The sequence below is a fragment of the Palaemon carinicauda genome, chromosome 20 (genome assembly GCF_036898095.1).
Source record: "Palaemon carinicauda isolate YSFRI2023 chromosome 20, ASM3689809v2, whole genome shotgun sequence".
NCBI classification, from domain to species: Eukaryota; Metazoa; Arthropoda; class Malacostraca; order Decapoda; family Palaemonidae; genus Palaemon; species Palaemon carinicauda.
Window position 1 is genome coordinate 39,028,406 of NC_090744.1, and position 20,260 is coordinate 39,048,665.

Genomic DNA, 20,260 nt, shown 5'->3' on the forward strand with positions numbered 1-20,260 from the left:
TTCAAATGCAAAGGCAATTAGGCAATGGGCCTAAGACAATCAGAAAATGGCAGAAATGCATACATAACAATTCAAATTCAGTCTGTCTCAACTCACAATAATCGAGACTTCTATAGCGCTGCTACATGCAGGCTGTTACTTAATGGAGTACAAGAGGGAGGGGTTGGTTCTGTGCAACGCTCGGTCTGTACGCACGAGAGACCATCCCATCCCCGTTCTCCACCCCCTACGCACTTCCAACCTCCGCAGATTCATGCACACCTCACAAACTCCACCCTCCCTACCTTCCAGATAGGACACGCCCCTTTTTCACTCATTGTTTACAGCTACGTTTTAAATGTCGTCACCTTTCAGCAGACAGTCCATTAGTTCTCGCTGTTTCGCGGCAGCCCTTCTCAATGGGCGTGCAGAACGTCTTTGTGCGTTCGTCTGCTCTGATTCAGTTTCATTTTCATTTTCACTTCTTTCACTAACTGCATAGTTCTCACCTTTCTCGTCGTTGTCGTCCGTTCCTGTGGCTGGTTGTTGAGTTGTCGTAGCTGTTGCCATACCCTGATCGTCCCCAGACGTCTCCGCTATCCCTGGCATTCCGGCTGTCGAACTGTACGCGCCCTCTTCTCCGTCATCGCCGTCGTCGTCGTCGTCTTCTCCTCCATCGTCGTCCTCAGAGGGGGCTATTTCTAGGGGAACCAGGTGGCTGACAACTCGCAGCGACTCGACACCTTCAAACAACACTTTAGCCGAACGTACGACTCCGTCGTCGTCAGGATACGTCTCCACGACACGTCCTAGAGGCCATGTCGCTCTTTTCTTATTCTCCTGCTTAACTAGCACGATGTCTCCGGGGTGCAGCTTGGAGGGTTCCCCGGGCCGACAGTCGTGCCGGGCTCTCAAGGCACTCAAGTATTCCCTTCTCCATCTTTCTCTAAAAGCTTTGAGTGAATCTGTCAATCTTACGTAACGATCACGTAGCTTCCGAGAGGTGAAGGTTGCGTTGATATGGTCGTCCGGTAAGATTGGTGTCATGAAGTGGACTTGGTGTCCTCTTATCAAATGGGAGGGGGTGAGAACTTCATCCTCGCGCTCGTCACCGCTGTACATAAGCGGTCGATTATTCACCACTGCTTCTGCTTCTTTCACGAGGATTAGCATGTGGGCGTCCGGCAGGTACTTCTTTCCGAGGGCTATCTGGAGGGTCCGTTTCGTTACTCCTATCAAACGCTCGAAGAACCCACCTTTCCAAGGTGCACAGGGCGTCTGAAACCGCCACTTTATGCCAGTTTTCCTCAGGAACTGCTGGACTTCATCTTCTTCATAAAGTCCCTGCAGGAGGTGGCTGGCAGCCTTGAAGGTTTGATGGTTATCGGACATGATGAGCTGTGGGGCACCATGGGTGGCACTAAACCGTCTTAGTGCCAACACGAATTCTTCTGCTTCCAAAGAGGGACAGAAGTCAAGGTACACGGCTCTGCTAGCCATGCAGGTTATGATAAGTATATATCCTGGCCGTGTCTCGGTTTGAATCGCTGCTGTGTGGTCCACTCCGACCGCTGTGAAGAGTTTTGTGAGGGTGATCCTTTCCTTTGGCAGGGGGGGTGGTGGTGGCTGTTTCGTTAGAGGCTGGAAGGCTAGCTTGCATTCAGGGCATTGCCGCACGGTTCGCTTCGCAATGGAACGTAGACCCGCCACCCAACATTTCTGTCGAAAGATACCTATTAGAGTATTCACCCCACAATGCAAATGTAACTGATGTAAATAATCTAAATACATCCTAACTAAATGCCCTTTGGCTGGCAAGAGAATTAACTGATCCGTTTCTCCTACATGGGACACTCGTCCCCTGGTGCAGATGAGATTATCTACTAAAACTAAATTCAATTGTCTAACAAAATTAGCAACTTCACGAGGGGGTCTGACTCCGCCCTCTAAGTAGGCATAAACAGTAGGCAAATAATGTTTTTGCTCTAATTGGACAACAATACTGAACGGATGCCGTTCTATCTTAGCAAACTTTAAAACTAGTCTGGCTACTCTCAACAAGAATTGGAACCCTACTTCCCTTTTCAGGATGTCCCAAATCTCGCCTGGGGGGGTAGGACACATCTCCTCCCTCAACTCCTGCACCGCCGCTACTACGTGAGTTTGATGTAGTGGATCTTCCTCCTTGTAAGGAACAGGCTTTCCCGTGGTCCTGAGGAATTCTGGACCGTTCCTCCACAGGGAGTTAGCTTGCAATTGTCGAGCCGTTGCACCTCGGGATAGGATATCGGCAGGGTTCTGATGACTAGGGACATGGTTCAGACTGAAACTACAAACCTGCTGAATAAAAATAATTTCTGCCACTCTGTTAGAAACAAACACATTTTTATTAGACCTGGCATCGGGAGATGCTACCCATGCCAACGTTACCTTACTGTCGGTCCACATTACTATTTCCCGTGGCTCAATCAGTTCCTTGAGCGTTCTTGCTAGTCTGCTGCCTAACAACAAGGCCAGTAGCTCTAACTTAGAGATCGTCAGCTTGCTCATTCCTTTCGGAGTGATCCTGGTTTTACTGGTAACCAAACTTACCCGATTGCATTCGTCCCTAGTATATGCCACTGCTCCATATGCCTTACTGCTGGCATCGGTGAACACATGAAGTTCTAAACCCCTTCTTCCTATCGATCTTTGAAAGGTGATGTCGCTCACCGCTTTCAAATCATTCAACAATTCACTTGCCTCTTTAGCCCTTTCTTCTCCTAACACATCATCCCAACCTACATTATCCTCCCATAGTTGTTGAAGGAAAAGTTTTCCCCTTACAAATAATGGGCTTATCAAACCTATCGGATCATAAATGGAGACTAGTAGGGAAAGTACCCTACGCTTCGTAGGCACCCATCCCTCCCCCAACTCACAGATCCTTTTACTTTCTTTCACACACAATCTGTCCACGTCCCGGGCCCATCGCAGCCCGAGCACGTTCACACTCACGGGCTCACTCCACTGTTTCTCGCTATCGAAGGCCAAGTGATTGCTTGCCCACCCTTCTAAGGGCATACCCGCCCTTTTTAAGATTTTATGAACAGACTCATGCTCTTGCCTCATATGTTCTAAATCCTCAAACGTGGCCAGATAATTATCGACATAAAAGGATTTTACTAAATCTGGGCGCCCTTCCTCTTTAAAATGACAATTTAATATTTGTTGTAGCAAAAATGGACTAGCTGTGATGCCGAACACCACGACTCTAAAGGCGAAGGTAAGCGCTCGACCAGCTGCCTCGCGCCACAGAAATCGTGTGTATTTGGCATCACGAGGATCTAACAAAACACGATGGAATGCTTTACTTATGTCGGCTAACATGGCATATCGGTTCAACCTAAACCTTATGATTAAACTATATGCTACCTCTACCAAATTGGGCCCAGGTAAGAGACATTCATTCAATGACTTGCAACCCTATGACTTTGCCGAGGCATTGAACACGATTCTAAGGGGGGTGGTACGGCTGTTTTTCTTAACACCAAAGTGTGGCATGTAATAACCTTCCACTATGGGATTTTTCACCTCTGATATAAAACCTGCTTCGATATATTTATCTATTACTCCCTGATATTGTTCAAAATATTTCCTATCCTTTCTGAATTTGGTCTGCAACGACTCTAACTGCGCCACAGCGTTACGATAATTTGTTTCTGGCCTAGCATCCGACCCGAATGGTAGGCTAACCTGATATCCCTCAGGTTTTCTTACAACGCTTTGCGATACCTTTCGCACGGCCTCGGCCTCGCGAACAGTGTATTGCTCAGATGGGGCGATGCCAACACGGTCTAATCGCCACCACTCATCTACATCATACAGATATGGCTTGTCCGTGATTCTGCACACTCTCAACGTTCTTACTTGTTCGACCTTTTCCCCTTGGAACAGCCACTGTGGCACCTTCCCGTACGGGGACATACCATTATGCGTTAAGAAAAGATTTATCCCATCTACTTTTTCTACACCTATGATAAAATAGCTAAAATAAACAGCCCCAACTAAAATGTGAACGTTCTTCATGGTATCTGGTTGGTTTGCTGGATCGGCTAACGTGACTCCCTTGGTCAACAGATGCTGTCGGACCTTTACATAACCCACGTTATGTATCGGGACGTCCACGTGTTTGTGTTCCACCAACTTCATACGCACGATTCTTTTCCCCATTTCAACCCTGCAACTTACCACAGTGGAACCTCTACATCCGAACGTATCTACATCCGAATTTTCGAACATCCGAAGTAAAATTCGAGCAAATTTTTGACTCTACACCCGAATTTTATTTCGACACACGAAGTAAACATTACGCCATTGAGCGTCGAGTGCTCAGTTCTCTGTTCTTGTGTGTATCGTGTGGTTGTCCTCTGTTTGGTCTGTTATTAATAGTGCTTATTTTCTTCCTTTTCTCACATTTCCTTTTTGATTTTACCTATAATCATGGTGCCTAAGAAGCTAAGTTTCAGTACAGGAAGAAGGCAATTCTTTCATTAGAATTGAAGCAAGAAATTATAGAAAAACATGAGAGCAGTGTGCATGTGAGTGATACTGTATGGCTAAACAATATGGCCGGAATAGGCCTATGATCTCAAGGATCATCAAGCTGAAGGCAGCCATTAAAGCAAATAACCATCAAAGGGGATCACCATTATTACAAGACATCGTAGCAATACCCTGGAAGAGATAGAACACCTTTTGTTGATAGGGATAAAGGACAAAGAGATTGTTGGCAACGATCATTTGTGAGAAGGGCCAGCGTGATGAACAGAAAGAAAGAAAAAAGTGGAGCAAAAAAAAAAAACAAGATAGCATTAACAAGCTCTTTTAAATAACACTTCTCTCTTTTTCTGTTTCTCTCTAAACATAGCATTAACATGTTCTTTAAATAAAATTCTCTCTCTCTCTCTCTCTCTCTCTCTCTCTCTCTCTCTCTCTCTCTCTCTCTCTCTCTCTCTCTCGTTCTTCTTCAATGTTATAGTGTTAGATACGTCTACGTCTATTATTTTTTTCCGAGAGAGAGAGAGAGAGAGAGAGAGAGAGAGAGAGAGAGAGAGAGAGAGAGAGAGAGATTAAACAAAAATGTGTTTAGAGTACATATGATTTTTAACAGCGTCAACGAGTTGAAAAACAATTAAATGAAACTAAGAAAGTAATAACAGCTAATCTGAATTCCTTTATTAACTAAAACAAATATTGATACAAACACACTCGTGTGCGTATGCACAAATACACACACACAGGTGCAAGAATTGCTACGTTATAAGAGAGACGGTCGGGGAGGAGGTAGAGATGGTGACTACGATAACATACCGTAACTCGTCACTGAAAGTAATGAAAATAAAAAATCAGAAGAAAAAAAAGGTAAAAAATATGAAATAAAAAAATTAAAGAAATAAATAAATAAGCTAAGTTAGATTAAAATTTCCGTAGTGTAAGTTATGGTATGTTATCGCAGTCACCATCTCTACCTCCTCGCCGATCGTGTCTCCTCGTGCGTGTGTGTGTTTGCACATACGCACATGAGTGTTTGTATCAGTATTTGTTTTAGTTAATAAAGGAATTCAGATTCGCTGATATTGTTTTTTTAGTTACATTTAACTGTCTTTCAACTCGTTAACGCTGTTAAAAATCATATGTACACCACACATTTTTGTTTAATCTCCTTTTTGTTTAATCTCTCTCTCTCTCTCTCTCTCTCAGAAAAAAAAATTAATAGACGTCTCTAACACTAACAGTGAAGAAGAACAAGAGAGAGAGAGAGAGAGAGAGAGAGAGAGAGAGAGAGAGAGAGAGAGAGAGAGAGAATTTATTTAAAATACATGTTAACACCATGTCTACCTTCTCGCCGATCGTCCGTCTCTTCCTGGCGTAGCAAATCCTACACCTGCGTTTGCCTGTCTCTAAGGTAAAGTGGCAATAAAACACATTTTTTATTCATTATTTCTTTATAATTATCTTTTTTTATGCTTCTTTCATATTATGCAGCTATGTTATTGTTATGTGTAATTATGTGTAGCCATTTATTAAGGATTTATTATGGGTTTTTAGGCTGAGGAACGAATTAAATGAATTACCATGTATTCTTATGGGGAAATTCGTTTCTACATCCGAACATTTTCTACATCCGAAGTAGGATGTGGAACGAATTAAATTCGTATGTAGAGGTACCACTGTACATCGTATTGTCCGCTTATTTCCTCGGAACCAAACGGAGCTATATTCAAGGATACTCTTCCTACCACCGGTAGGCCTAATTGACGGGCAATTTTTGCTGAGATGAAGCTCCTCTGGCTTCCTGAGTCGAGAAATAGGCAGACTCGCTTACTACCTTGCTTTTGTTGAATACCTGCCATGGCTGTTGGCAAGATAGTGCATGGGAGGTCCACATCAGACCTCTGCGCAATCTTTGCGCTCGTGCATGGTTTAGATTCTACTTTAACTTTGGATGGACGGGGGGCAGTTTGGTTCTGCGCAGGCGTCGCATTTACTACGGGGCGGGACGTTGTTGATTGACTATTACTATGACTAGGGATTGATTGCGGTCTACCCGCATCGCAAATTGCAGTGTGGTGCTTAGCATTACAGATTCTACAGGAATTTGAAACGGGACATTTATCGCTACGATGGCCTGATTTCGTGCAATTAAAACAAAGACCCCTTTTTAGCAAAATGCGACGTCTAGCAGCTACGTCAGTCACTTGGCGACATCCGTGAGGCGGATGCCGTTCGCTACAAAATGGGCAGGAATTATGGTGGATGGGATGGGTTTTCGGTCTTACACTACTGTGTGGTCTTTTCTCACTCTCAAGACTGTCGCCTCTCTGCAACGCATCGTCTTCTAACATTCTCACAATAAAATCTATTGCCTCAAAAAACCCGTCCAACGTATAGTCGCATTTCCTCAAATGCTCTACCACTTTGCGGTATAGTTTTCCCTCTGACAGTTTTTGATTAATGAGGCTCATGACCATGCCCTGGCCTAAGTCATTGGTACTAAGTCTTTTGATTTGTTCAATAATGATGGTCAACTCAAAACGGAACCTTTTGAGTTCTACTGGGTTTAGTGACGGCACAAAGATGTTGGCTAATTTACGGTGCAGAATCACGAGTGTCTGGTGCACGTTGCCATACTGCTTATCTAATAGGTCTAATGCTACACTATAGTTCGTGGCGGTTACACTTAGAGATTTGATGATCCTAAGCGGCTCTTTGCCCAACGTCCCCAATAAATACGTGAATTTAGACACTTCGTCTAAATCAGCTCTTCGATCCACGTGGATCGTGAATAGTTCACGGTACGATGCGTACTCTTGCACTTCCCCTTCAAACGTGGGGAGAGGCAGCGGCTTCAACCTGGGGAGGGCAACATTCCCCGTTGAAGGGCCTTTCACTTTATCTATTCTATTATACAATAGGGTGGAAGCACGTGTCGCTTCACCTAACATATGCCTAATTCGGGCTTCGATATTAGATTCTAATTTAACGCGCTGGCTTTTGTATAGCTCTTTAAGCTGTCGGACCTCTGCCTGCAACTCCGTTACCAAATTCTGGTAAACGGACTCAGAGTAGGTCTCTATAAGCGCCCTTTGCGTTTCGCTTAGTAAGTCTTCCAGTAGGCCCATCGACGCCTCGATATGAACGATCGTGGACACCGCCATCTTAATTAACTTTACTTTACGTTTTTGGGGGGGTTTGGCAAAGCAAGGAAAGAAAGGTAATTTTACGTTAAGAAGGGACTCAAAGAAACTGACCCACGTGGGCGATCGCACATCGGGACGTAGACGAACCTTTAATTGTTATTTCTCTCCCTCTCCCTCCTAATCAACCTCATCAGCCGGTTGAGGAAAGCGTTGCGGATTGACTGGTCAAAGTGGACCCTATCTCTTAATCTGCCCTCGCGGTAGGCTCTGGAGTTCATCGGCAGGTATCTCACACCGTTACTGATGCCTCTTTGAACAATATTTCTTAACTCTGGCATTGAAATTCTTTACTTTACTAATGTACTCTGTCGAATTAACTGCGAAACGGTTATCGGGTTGATATTCCCTAACCTCTGCATCACAAATTGCTATGATCCCCGCTATGCTCCTCAACCGCTCGATGAGGACCTTCAAATTATCCCACACAGTTTTGGGATGTTCATTAGCCAGGTCGTTCCCTCCTAGGTATGAAATAACCAAATCGTACCTCTTGTCCCAGAATTCCAACTGTTCGTTCAAGAAATGGTGGATTAGGCCCCCCCCCGGCCTGCGGTAGATTTCTATTTCGTTACCCGAACATTGAGGTAGATTTGGTGGGAGTTGGCTGTGCCCTATCAACGCTACTCTAAAACTCATACTCCAATTAGTTCCGTCCGGCTCTGGGAAGCACTTGTGATCCGGTTCGAAGGACCAAATATGGCGAAATTTCACCGGTTTATACTCAATAGCCCGATGTAATGGGCAAATCACAATGTCGGAAGGACTCACTTCACAAAACCATCGGGAAAGTAAATAGAATATGGTTATATTTTAACAAATTTTATTACAAAAATAATAATCTGATACGAGAAACAAAAAATTAACCCTTATTTGACATACAAGAACATGTGCGACCAAAAAAAACTATGTCCGCATCGGACTCAAGATTTTAGCAAAATTAATTGAAAATTTATAAGGTTATCTCGATAAACCTCTTACCGAGACCTTTAGAGGTACCTTACACAATAACACTGATCCCCTGGCACAAGGATCGACAAAATATTAATAGATACAAACTTTACAACAACTCTATCAAGACCTACATGGAAACCGACCTGGGTACACTAGGGGTGGGGAGAGAGAACAATCAGATAGGACTTACTGTGATTGGGGACATCGGATCAAAGAGACAGAGCAAGCCTTGCAACCTCCGACGTCACTTTTTTGGCGCAATTTTTCCTGAACCTAAATTTCTAGATTGGATTTTTTTTATCATGTTACAATAGAATGACGTTATTTTTCTTAATCTTAAATTACAAGTAATTGATTTCTTTAGTCTCAGCGCCTCCCCTACCAGGCGGTTTCTCTTTTTGGTTCTAAACATTCTCGTCTTGAACGACATTCATTCGCCCGCGAGTTCTCTCCTCTCCCTCCAATTTGACGTAATCGTAGACGGAGTCAAATGGCGGGAATTTCGATTGATCAGGTCGAAATTCCCGACAGACACCATAAACAGAATTCAGTAGTGCAGGGTACCTTCTTGCGTTCATGAGTACGAGTTTTGGGAATCTATTCGTGGAAGAGAACAATGACTTCATGGATTTAGACACGAATTAGGAAAACATGGACAAACAAATGTTGGCTACAGCAAGAAATGTTGGAATACTACGCCAAGAGAAGGGCAGAAAATAGGAGAAAATAGTCCAATAAAAAAGAACACTCAGAAATAACATGGTAAAGAACAAGCTACTTCAGTACGATTCTAAATGAAGTCACCATAAAACCAGTTTGACCTTGGCGTTTTAAAGTTAATTTACTTAGTTGCCTTTAAATATTTTTTTTTCTATGAGGCAAATGAGGTGTTCTTCGATGACATTCAATGAGCTAGATAAAGGTTATAGTCATCCCATGGTTGCTTTATCTATAATGTTTGCCGTTGACCTAGAATTTGAAGGTCCCAAGTGTAAACGTTCATAGGGGTTCCTTGTATTAAAGTAATTCTTTCAGTTCAATGATATAATAAGAAAAGGTAGCTTACTTTTATCACATTGTTCCTAATACCTCTGATATCTGTGCTTCTACATGAAGCTATACTTGTGAGAATGTATGTAAACTCTGCGAATTTTTTCTTTGAAAATTTCAAAAGAGAGTACTAGTATGGAAACTTAGGATTAGTTCTTTTTATTTAATGAAAAGGTAAATAAAAATGGCATTGACTTGACAATTATTAATTCATGCCTAATTTGAGGATGAAAATATGAACGCTGCTTTTAATACTTATTTTTTTCTCTGAAACCATCATTTACCACGATAAACTTATCATTGAGATAATTATGATAATTCTACGTTAGCATCTTAGAAATGATAGAAACAGCCTGAATAGGAAAGCCGTTAAAGAAAAAAATATCGTGCATTATTTTATTCCTTTCCATTCACTTATATTTTCTCTTCACTGTTACGCAATTTCATCAATTTGAGTTTATTTACATTACAACTATCTTCAAATTTATTGAGGCACAGGACAATCGACAAAACTTTTATCTGATCTTTTTTCTTCTTCTCTCCTGCATGTCAAGTATCATAAGAACGATGAAATTGAGTTGAGGAATGTTTGAAGGGGACAATAAAGTGCTTTATTCTTCTGAACAATTTACTTATTTACAACTGATTCGAGGCTGATTCTAATACTTTCCAGGTTTTAGTTTTTATTCTACTTATCACTTTATGGCTATTTATTAAATACTTTCAAAAGGGATAAAAACATCTTTATTCACAGCTCCAATTTATTGAACATATGCACATTACGTTATGCGCATACATATACATTACACCTTTAACCATTACCTATTCCTTCTTTATCAAGAAAGAAGGAGTATATGGTCTTTCATAAACATCTTCTATTGAGATAAAATAACAATGAGACTTCGTAAAAACAAAACCAAAATTCACAAAAATTCCAATATTATTATTAAGATGGTATTTGGTTTATGTCCGTTAATCTTCCTAAAGAAGTAACGATCCTTTTAAATATAAACTAACGCAATTACTATGATCCTAATACATTTTATTACCGCACCATGCTCAGCAGTTATCAAACTTAATATATATATATATATATATATATATATATATATATATATATATGTATTTATATATATAATATATATATATATATATATATATATATATTATATATATATATATATATATATATATATATATATATACTTATATACATATATATATGTATATATATAATATATATATGTATATACATATATATATATATATATATATATATATATATATATATATATATATATATATATATATATGTATGTATATCTATCTATCTATCTATATATATATATATATATATATATATATATATATATATATATATACATATATATATATATATATATATATATATATATATAAATATATATCTATATATATACATATGTATATATACACACACACACACACACATATATATATATATATATATATATACATATACACATCTATATATATATGTATATATATATATATATATATATATATATATATATATATATATACATGTATATAAACATATATATAACATACGTAACATGTTTATAATATATTCTATAAAAATATATTTTTGAATTGTACATTAAGGAGAACATCTCGAACTATTTGTGAAATAATAGCTATTGATCATCTTTCACAATTTTGTCTACTTAAAATTGACTAAGAGTAACATTCTACACATCTATTAAAGATAAAAATTCTCACTTACTGATAAAAAAAGTTACATTAGCCATAAAATAGTTTTCATCTATTTCACAGTACTAAGTAAATAATACAACAAGAACCTTTGTACAATCATAAACAATACATTGATACTATAAAGTATATTTCATACACTGAATATGTGTATGATTTATTATTAATAAATTTACAGGTAGATATGTAGGACGCTCGATATGTAAAATACCTTTTAGGTTACAAAGGAAGCAAGAATTGATTAACTATTAATGCTAAAATTATTTTTCTTTCTAAATTATTCCATTTAGCACAGGACTAAAAGTTTCAGGAATTCATATAAGGTATGAAAACTGTATTTCATAATGAAAATAAACATGATTGATAAGTCTTTACTAATACAACTTCTACAGTCCATTTAAAACTTCACTGGGATTTTGTAAAGAATAAAGTTACCTTTTAATAAATCTACTTTCCCTCCGTTATCCTTACATTAAGGGGTCGGTTGCTTGATGCGCCCTCTCCAATGCCTTCTATCAAAGGCATCCTCGTCCACCAAACCTCTTCTCTCCATACATCATTCAGTTTATCTCGCCATCTAATGCTCTGCCTACCAAGCGCTCCCCACCATCCATCCTCAAGTTACTTTACTTTACAGCAGGGAAACCCCACTCTCTACAGTACCTCCACTGTTCTTTTACCTTGTTCGTTTAGAGTATTTATCGTTTCAGATCACGTATTGTTTATTTACTATTAAATCGTCACTGTTGTATGATTTTTGAAATAAAGTCTTCAGTTTCCTCTTGAAAGCCTTAATGTCTTCAATCATTCGAATGTTTCGTGGGAGCTTATTATATAGTCTCGGGGCCGCATATTTAAAGTCTCTGGAGCCTAAAGTAGACATATATCTAGGTTCCAACAGTTTGAAGCCATCTGTAACTATCCTCGTGTCGACACGATTTGTTGGCTTCGCAATATGTAGCAATTCTCTTAAGTATTTTGGATGACCGGTTCTGATAACTTGGTGGGTTACTGTACATATTTTAAATTAAAATCTCGCTTTAATCCGATGTATTTACTCTGCTGCAAAACCATTGAACTGTTTACAATAATTTACACTTGAAGTAGAAGCGCTACTCCAGCCAGAATCCACTTAGCCGGCTTTTCCTTCGTTTTCAAACTGAAAGTCCAGACATAAGTGGGTCCTCTCTGTCTCGTTTTGTACATTGGACATTCGTACAGGTTCCTGTTTTCGGCCTTGTCTTGGGTCAGAGCCTGGAGATAAAGGATTTTGAAATAGACTTACTGTAACGGATCAATGTGCTGTTTAAGTTATATTCACATAGCTTGCATACTACTACTACTACTACTACTACTACTACTACTACTACTACTACTACTACTACTACTACTAATAATAATAATAATAATAATGATAATAATAATAATAATTTTGATAATGATATTAATCTTAATAAATTTTATAATAATAACAATTTTAATAAAATAGCAGTGTCAAGAGTTACCACATAAATAGAATATAGATGAAACAATGCCATTAGAGGCTTAAACGACAAATAAATGAAATACTCACTTTGATAAACATAACGGGCATCGTAGGATGCAACTCCTTCATTCGGGAGTCGATCAAAATGGAGTTTTCAGTGTCCCACGAAGCTCCTTCTAGGAATAGGCCGTGGACGTACGCTCCCTCGCGGGGCGGGGACCTTAGCAATGATAAGAAAAAAGAAAAAAATATATTAGTAATTCAGTGTATACAGAGTGTATATCTGTTTGTTATTTGGTGATGAGTTTATTGTGGATCAGTCTAAGGAGATCAAGTCCCAATTAAAAATTCTGACACATCTCCCGGAAGGATTTGATTAGAAGCGAGAGTTAAAACATTAAAATAAGGCAAATTTGAAGATTGGATAGTTCGGGATCAAACAGAAGAGATGTAAAGTAAAACCCAGAAAGCAATGCAGTTGATAGCAAATGGATTTTGCAGAGAACTTTGAGTACAGTACCGTTCACTGCAATTACACTCTCATGCATAAATTGTTTGCAGTACATATTACATTGTGTCCGTTAAACTCGCAAACCGGTAATTTATGTATAGAAAATAATATATAAGCATATACTAAGTAAAATAATTCTAAAAAAAATAGCTGCTGAAAAACGTACGTGAAATCCTCTTTGTTTTTCTTGGTGACGTCACACTGCAGACACATCTGATCCAGTGGGAGTTCACATTTGCGCGCTGTACTTTGCATAATGGCGGTCAAGAAACTCTGAGGGTTGAAGAAACCAGCTAACCACACGGATGCGGGAACCTTCAAGAGGAAAAAGTATAATAAATCAATTACTCATAAGTATGCTGACAGCATTCCTGTTCTTTAATTAAGAGCCAAACGACTATTTTCTTTGACCAGTTAGAGGAATTAAATTTTACCATCGGTAAAATTTTTGGGGCGATTTAAAACATCTGGATTTGGTATAAAATTTTGAAAAAGGTTCTCTTAGTGAATTTTGAGATTTTATTCGTGATATAAATATAAGGCACTGGAAATGAAAAGGAAGAATTGTCATATATAGATTATTAATAAATTCGATTGAGAATTGTTGCTATCCACTATTAGGGTAGTCATTATGCAAAAGTTATCTACGTACATACAAAGAAATATCAAACAGTGCAGTAATGTAGAGAGAGAGAGAGAGAGAGAGAGAGAGAGAGAGAGAGAGAGAGAGAGAGAGAGAGAGAGAGAGAGAGATTCTTTTTTTTTATTTGAGCAACAGAGGCAAACTAAAATAATTTCACGCAACAGATACACAGAATTATATGAAGTAGTACCTACATAAATGACAAATAGTATAGAAAAAATTAAAATCTATAATTTTTTCACCAAGAGCAAAGCTCGATTTCTTGCATACTGATATGCACAATACAACCTAAATAATGCAAGAATGTTGAAATTAATTGACAATATGTATACTGGGGCGTATCTAGAGATTTGGGGCCCAAGGGCCGAGATAGTAAAGAGGGCCCCCTCTCCCCTTACCTTTGATAGTTGCTGGTAATTCTAAATGTATACATGCATGCTTTAATTTTCTGACCTTACTTTGAGAGTTCCCTTCTCTTTGAGCCCTGCTTTGGAAGTTCCCTTCTCTTTGAGCCCTGCTTTGGAAGTTCCCTTCTCTTTGAGCCCTGCTTTGGAAGTTCCCTTCTCTTTGAGCCCTGCTTTAGAAGTTCCCTTCTCTTTGAGCCCTGCTTTAGAAGTTCCCTTCTCTTTGAGCCCTGCTTTGGAAGTTCCCTTCTCTTTGAGCCCTGCTTTGGAAGTTCCCTTCTCTTTGAGCCCTGCTTTGGAAGTTCCCTTCTATTTGAGCCCTGCTTTGGAAGTTCCCTTCTCTTTGAGGGCAGGGGACATTTTCAATAAGCCCCCCCCCTCCGTCCCCCGTTAGCTACGTCACTGTGTAATGTATAAAAATAACAAGAACTGCATAAACATACCTGGAAGTCTCCAACCCACGTCTCCAGTTCTTTCACCCTCAAGAGCAGATCAGCATACCAAGCAGTCAGACCGAAAGTGGAGTCGTAGGCTTTACTGGTCCAGTTGTCAGGTACTTGGTCCAAGAATAGAGATTCTCCCAATTCCTCCATGGCTGAGGTCATTTTCAGTTCACCCTGGAGTGATGAAATGGTATAAAAATTAGTCTTTTGATTTTTTCTTTGATATACATTTCATGTTTATCTAGGGCTTAAAATAGTGTTTGGGATTATAGTACAGAGTGGCATATTGCTGATACAGTTTTCATATCACCATAATTGTTAATTCTAATAAAGCTATGAGATCTATTAAAAGTTATGTCGCAATAGCTGAAAGAGGACTATATGAGTTTCAATTCCACAAATCAACCTTGAATCCTAAATCCAGCTCTTTGAGAGAGGATCTGATGCACTGCGTCAGGACGTTCATCATCTCGCACTCCTGGAAGGCCACTTGGACGTATGGTGTCCTCTCCTCAACTTTTCCAGTGATCTCCACCATATTGAAGGGTTCGGGAAGCTTTTCCAAAATCTCGTCTAAAGTCTGTTTGACCTGTATAATTAGAAAGAAAAGGTCAAGATAATGAATATTTTCTACAGGTGCCATTTCGGTCAATACCACATTCCCCTCAAATTACCTATATGGCACATGTCAGGTCACACAATCTCACATTGGTGCTGGTTTAGTATGCGGCCTACCTTTTTTATTCTGGTTTAGTATGCGGCCTGCCTTTCCTATTCTGGTTTAGTATGCGGCCTGCCTTTCCTATTTTGGTTTAGTATGTGGCCTACCTTTTTTATTCTGGTTTAGTATGCGGCCTGCCTTTTCTATTCTGGTTTAGTATGTGGCCTACCTGGCTTGTTAGGTTAGGTTAGGTTAGGCTAGGTTGGGCCACATACTAAAACAGATAGAATTTCGTAGGCCATATTCGAAAGGTAGGCCACATACTAAACCGGCACCCCCCCTATTTATAACATGGGCATCTATAATTTTTGGATGGCACAGTTTAATTATTGTTGCTTTTCCTTTATTACCACGTTTTGGAATTCTAATGCTTCTGTTCTTACCGACTCTTACAAAATTTTTTCATTTAGAGACTGAAAAGGATATTACATCACCCTTCTCATTGGTTTGGATATCCAGATGTTTTTGTATGTTATAATAGTACTCGAGTCTCTCATGAATTATAAGTACAAAGTATGGCTGAATTACTCACTAATGTTTACTCGTAAAAACACTTTGAATGTGCAGTGTACTGTGCTCACTTATCTAGACGTAATAGATAACATTTTTATAACCTAATTCAGAGATACTATCAGGATAACAATTGTAAATCAACCAAAATTCCCTCACCTTGTCCTCTCTGGTGATGACAACACCGCCCGTGTTCCCCATGTCTCTTGGCTGAAGCTCAAATACAGTCTTGAAAAGATGTTCTGAGGTCATGGTGAGGAAGCCAATCTCGGCATTAGGGTGGAGGCCGTACAAATGGGGCGACTCTTGAGGTAGAGACGTATCTATGTAGGCGTGATAGCCCGAGTAGTCTAGATTCGGAGGCGTCGGGAATCCAGGGGCCAAATTAAGTTCACCGTCAAGCTGGAATTATGGTTAGGAAATTAGAAAAGGTGTTTTGGGCCAGAAGACTAGTAAAATATCCTAAGTCAAATTTGTGCTAGGGATTATAGCTACTGAGCATCCATGTCTCGAAGAGCTGACGTTTAAGTTTTTGGTAACATTTGACATGTGAAATATGTAAATTAAAAATGTACAAAATGAAATCATTCAATCTATAAACCATAGATTCATGTCAAAGTTGTGACATTTCTTGAAAAATAAAACTTATTTTTAACCATGGTAAATGAGGGATGTAACAGTATTAAAAAATAAAACTGGGAATAATCAAAACATTTTCGAATTTTCTTCAAAAGCTAAAGTTTACATGTCGCAAATAAGCACTAAACTGCTTAGGTTTTCAAGCTTATCACACTGATACTAGAACTATTCGCTCATACTCGGATTATTCTATCACAATCAAAATAAATATTCATACTCATACTATTTACTTTCATATTCAAACTAAACAACAATACTCTCGACCTATTCACTCTCATACTGAATTATTATTATTATTATTATTATTATTATTATTATTATTACTTGCTAAGCTACAACCCTAGTTGGAAAAGCAAGATGCTATAAGCCCAGGGGCTCCAACAGGGAAAATAGCCCAGTGAGAAAAGGAAACAAATAAAAATAATATATTTTAAGAACAATGAAATTTAAATAAATATTTCCTATATAAACTATGAAAACTTTAACAAAACGAGAGGAAGAGAAACGAGATCGAATAGTGTGCCCGAGTGTAACCTCAAGCAAGAGAACTCTAACCCAAGACAGTGGAAGACCATGGTACAGAGGCTATGGCACTACCCAAGACTAGAGAACAATGGTTTGATTTTTTCTACGTTTGCTCAGGCAAAATATCAATTCTCCTAATTGTAGTTATCTCTCTTAGATTTGAACTAATTTCTCTCATACTCAAATGAACCCCCATAAACTCCCTCACTGAAATATTCTAGGGCAAAAATTGAAACTATGAAAATTTTGAGATTTTCCCTGTACCCAGCCAATGCTCATTTCTCACTGAAAATGCAGGAAAATTCATCACTCGTATTGGAACTAATCCCTCTCCTATTTAAAAGAAGAACTCTCGTGTAAGAAGTAACCACTCTCACATATGAACTAATCACTCTCATACAAGAACTAATCAATATCATATTTGAACTAATCACTTTTAGATTTGAACTATTCACTTTCATACAAGAACTAATCAATATCATATTTGAACTAATCACTTTTAGATTTAAACTATTCACTTTCATACAAGAACTAATCAATATCATATTTGAACTAATCACTTTTAGATTTGAACTATTCACTTTCATACAAGAACTAATCAATATCATATTTGAACTAATCACTTTTAGATTTAAACTATTCACTTTCATACAAGAACTAATCAATATCATATTTGAACTAATCACTTTTAGATTTAAACTATTCACTTTCATATAAGAACTAATCAATATCACATTTGAACTAAGGACTCTTAGATATTTGAACTATTCTCTCTCATACCATAATTAATCAATATCATATTTGAACGAAGAACTCTCATACAAGAACTTACCAATCTCACATTTAAACTATAGTCAATTAATTTTATTGAGGCAGAATTGCACCGACTCGCAGGGTGCCCTTTTAGCTCGGAAAAGTTTCCTAATAGCTGATTGGTCGGACAAAAATACTTCCGACAAATCCGCTATTAGGAAACCTTTCCGAACTAAAAGGGCACCATTGCGAGTCGGTACAAATCTGCCTCACTAAAAAGAATTGACTATAATCCCTTCCCTATAAGAAAGTTCTCTCATATTTGAACTAATCCCTCTCGCACTAGCACTAAGTTCGAACCTGATCTGGGTGAAGGAATTCCTCAAGATAGGTCCTGCAAAGCACACGATCCCAGTCGTCGGTGATGTGACCTCCGTACATGATCTCCCCAAAGAGATAGCGCAGGTCTTCCCATGGAACGGTGCTGTTAGCTTCCAGGTAGTTATACAAGACATTCACGCTGATGGTGAGGTCACCTGCAAAGGGAATATCAATGGAAATGGGTTGGGGATCGGATGAGTGCCTCGAAGAAATATTGACATCCACCACATTTTGTCTGTTAACAAAATAGCTCGGGAAGTGATGTAAGTTTTTTAATAAAGGTGATTGGATGGTTAACTGTTTTCATTTCATTTTGGTGCAAATTTGAAAACTAGTATCAAAGAAACCTTCTCACGTATAGGGAGAGATTTCCGCGGTCAAATTTCACGCTATCCTTATCCTTTCTTTCTTTTTTCTTGGGGGGAAGGGGGGGGGGGGTTAGCCTATAGGGTCTAGTTTAGCTTGGTAGAAGTATATTATCCATTAAGTGTTCTTGTTGAATTTATTAATTTTCTTTATGTACTTCTTACTAGGTGACAGGAGGATAAACGTGAGAGAGGAAAAAGAGCGGTTAGATGTGTCCTAGGAAAAGAAATGAATGGCGAGCGATTGTGACGCAGTTCAGATAGGCCCAGCTGGTATCTTGTGTCGCCTTATGGTGACCACTGAGGTAGTGGCAGTAGGGGAGTCAGCACATGAAGCTTCATTTGTGGTATTAGATGGGGGAAGGGTGAGCTATGGCACACTAGCAGTACCAACCAAACTAGACTGAGTGTCTCGTCAGGCAAGGAGGAACTAAAAAGAAAAAATTCCCTTTTGTTTCTTTTTGGATCTCGGCTACCTCCCAAGAATTGGGGAAGTATCAAGGTAGATAGATAGATAGATAGATAAATAAATAGATAGATAGATAGAATTCTTACTAAGTTTCTGTCAATTGAAATTATTTTCAACAATTTGATTTGATCGACAAAAGAAATAGCAGTTGCCATCCAACGTAATGACAATCACATCGTCAAGACAATCCTCAATCACGTTATTACCTTAGGATTCCCTTAGAAAGAGCATTAGTTACTACATCACTAAGCTACAGAAAGGTACTCCTATCTATGTATAAATTGACACAAGGTTTACAAAAGCATAAACATAAATTGACACAAGGTTTACAAAAGCATAAACATAAATTGACACAAGGTTTACAAAAGCATAAACATAAATTAACACAAGGTTTACAAAAGCATAAACAATAGATAATGAAAAACACTAAAACGTTAACTGAAAATTCTTGCAATTACAATTTAACATTCTTTAATTGCATAGCAAAAAGAAAATTTGTGAAAAAGTCTTTACCTTTTAATCTTTCTTTACAAATTCTGATAAAAAATGTATGATTATTAAGGCAATCAAATTGGAGAACTGATAGAAAATACCCAAAGTGAATTCTTATCAGAACAAATCAATACGGCAAAACTAATAAGAAAAATTATAATTGGAAGATTAAAATACCTGTATTAAATGGGTATGGTCTATTCCAACCCTGGGCGCCGAATTTCCTCCTCTCGGCAACGCATGCGTGGAAGTAACACAGGGAGAAGAGCAGAGACTTGAACTCGGCTTCCTTGGAACACATCTCGAGCGTCTCTTGCGAGAAGTTGCTCAAAGCTTTGTGAAGGTTAGCTTGCATCCCCCTCGGAGGCTCGTTGGTGATTTTAATGGCCGATTCCAGAATGCCCTGGAAAAGGTATGGAATTTATTTTGTTGGTAGGGTCATTC

General features: G+C 38.7%; 1 protein-coding gene across 1 annotated transcript in view; it reads right to left on the minus strand.

Annotated features, from left to right (window-relative positions):
• Positions 1–11,362: 11,362 nt before the first annotated feature.
• LOC137659743 (dynein beta chain, ciliary-like) overlaps positions 11,363–20,260 on the minus strand; it is a gene marked incomplete at its 5' end in the record, with an annotated part of 223,797 nt that continues 214,899 nt past the window's right edge. The window contains 8 exon segments of the mRNA XM_068394556.1: positions 11,363–12,728; positions 13,048–13,180; positions 13,638–13,786; positions 14,962–15,135; positions 15,368–15,550; positions 16,352–16,594; positions 18,470–18,645; positions 19,994–20,219. Of these exon segments, the coding sequence (XP_068250657.1) occupies positions 12,567–12,728; positions 13,048–13,180; positions 13,638–13,786; positions 14,962–15,135; positions 15,368–15,550; positions 16,352–16,594; positions 18,470–18,645; positions 19,994–20,219 (1,446 nt within the window).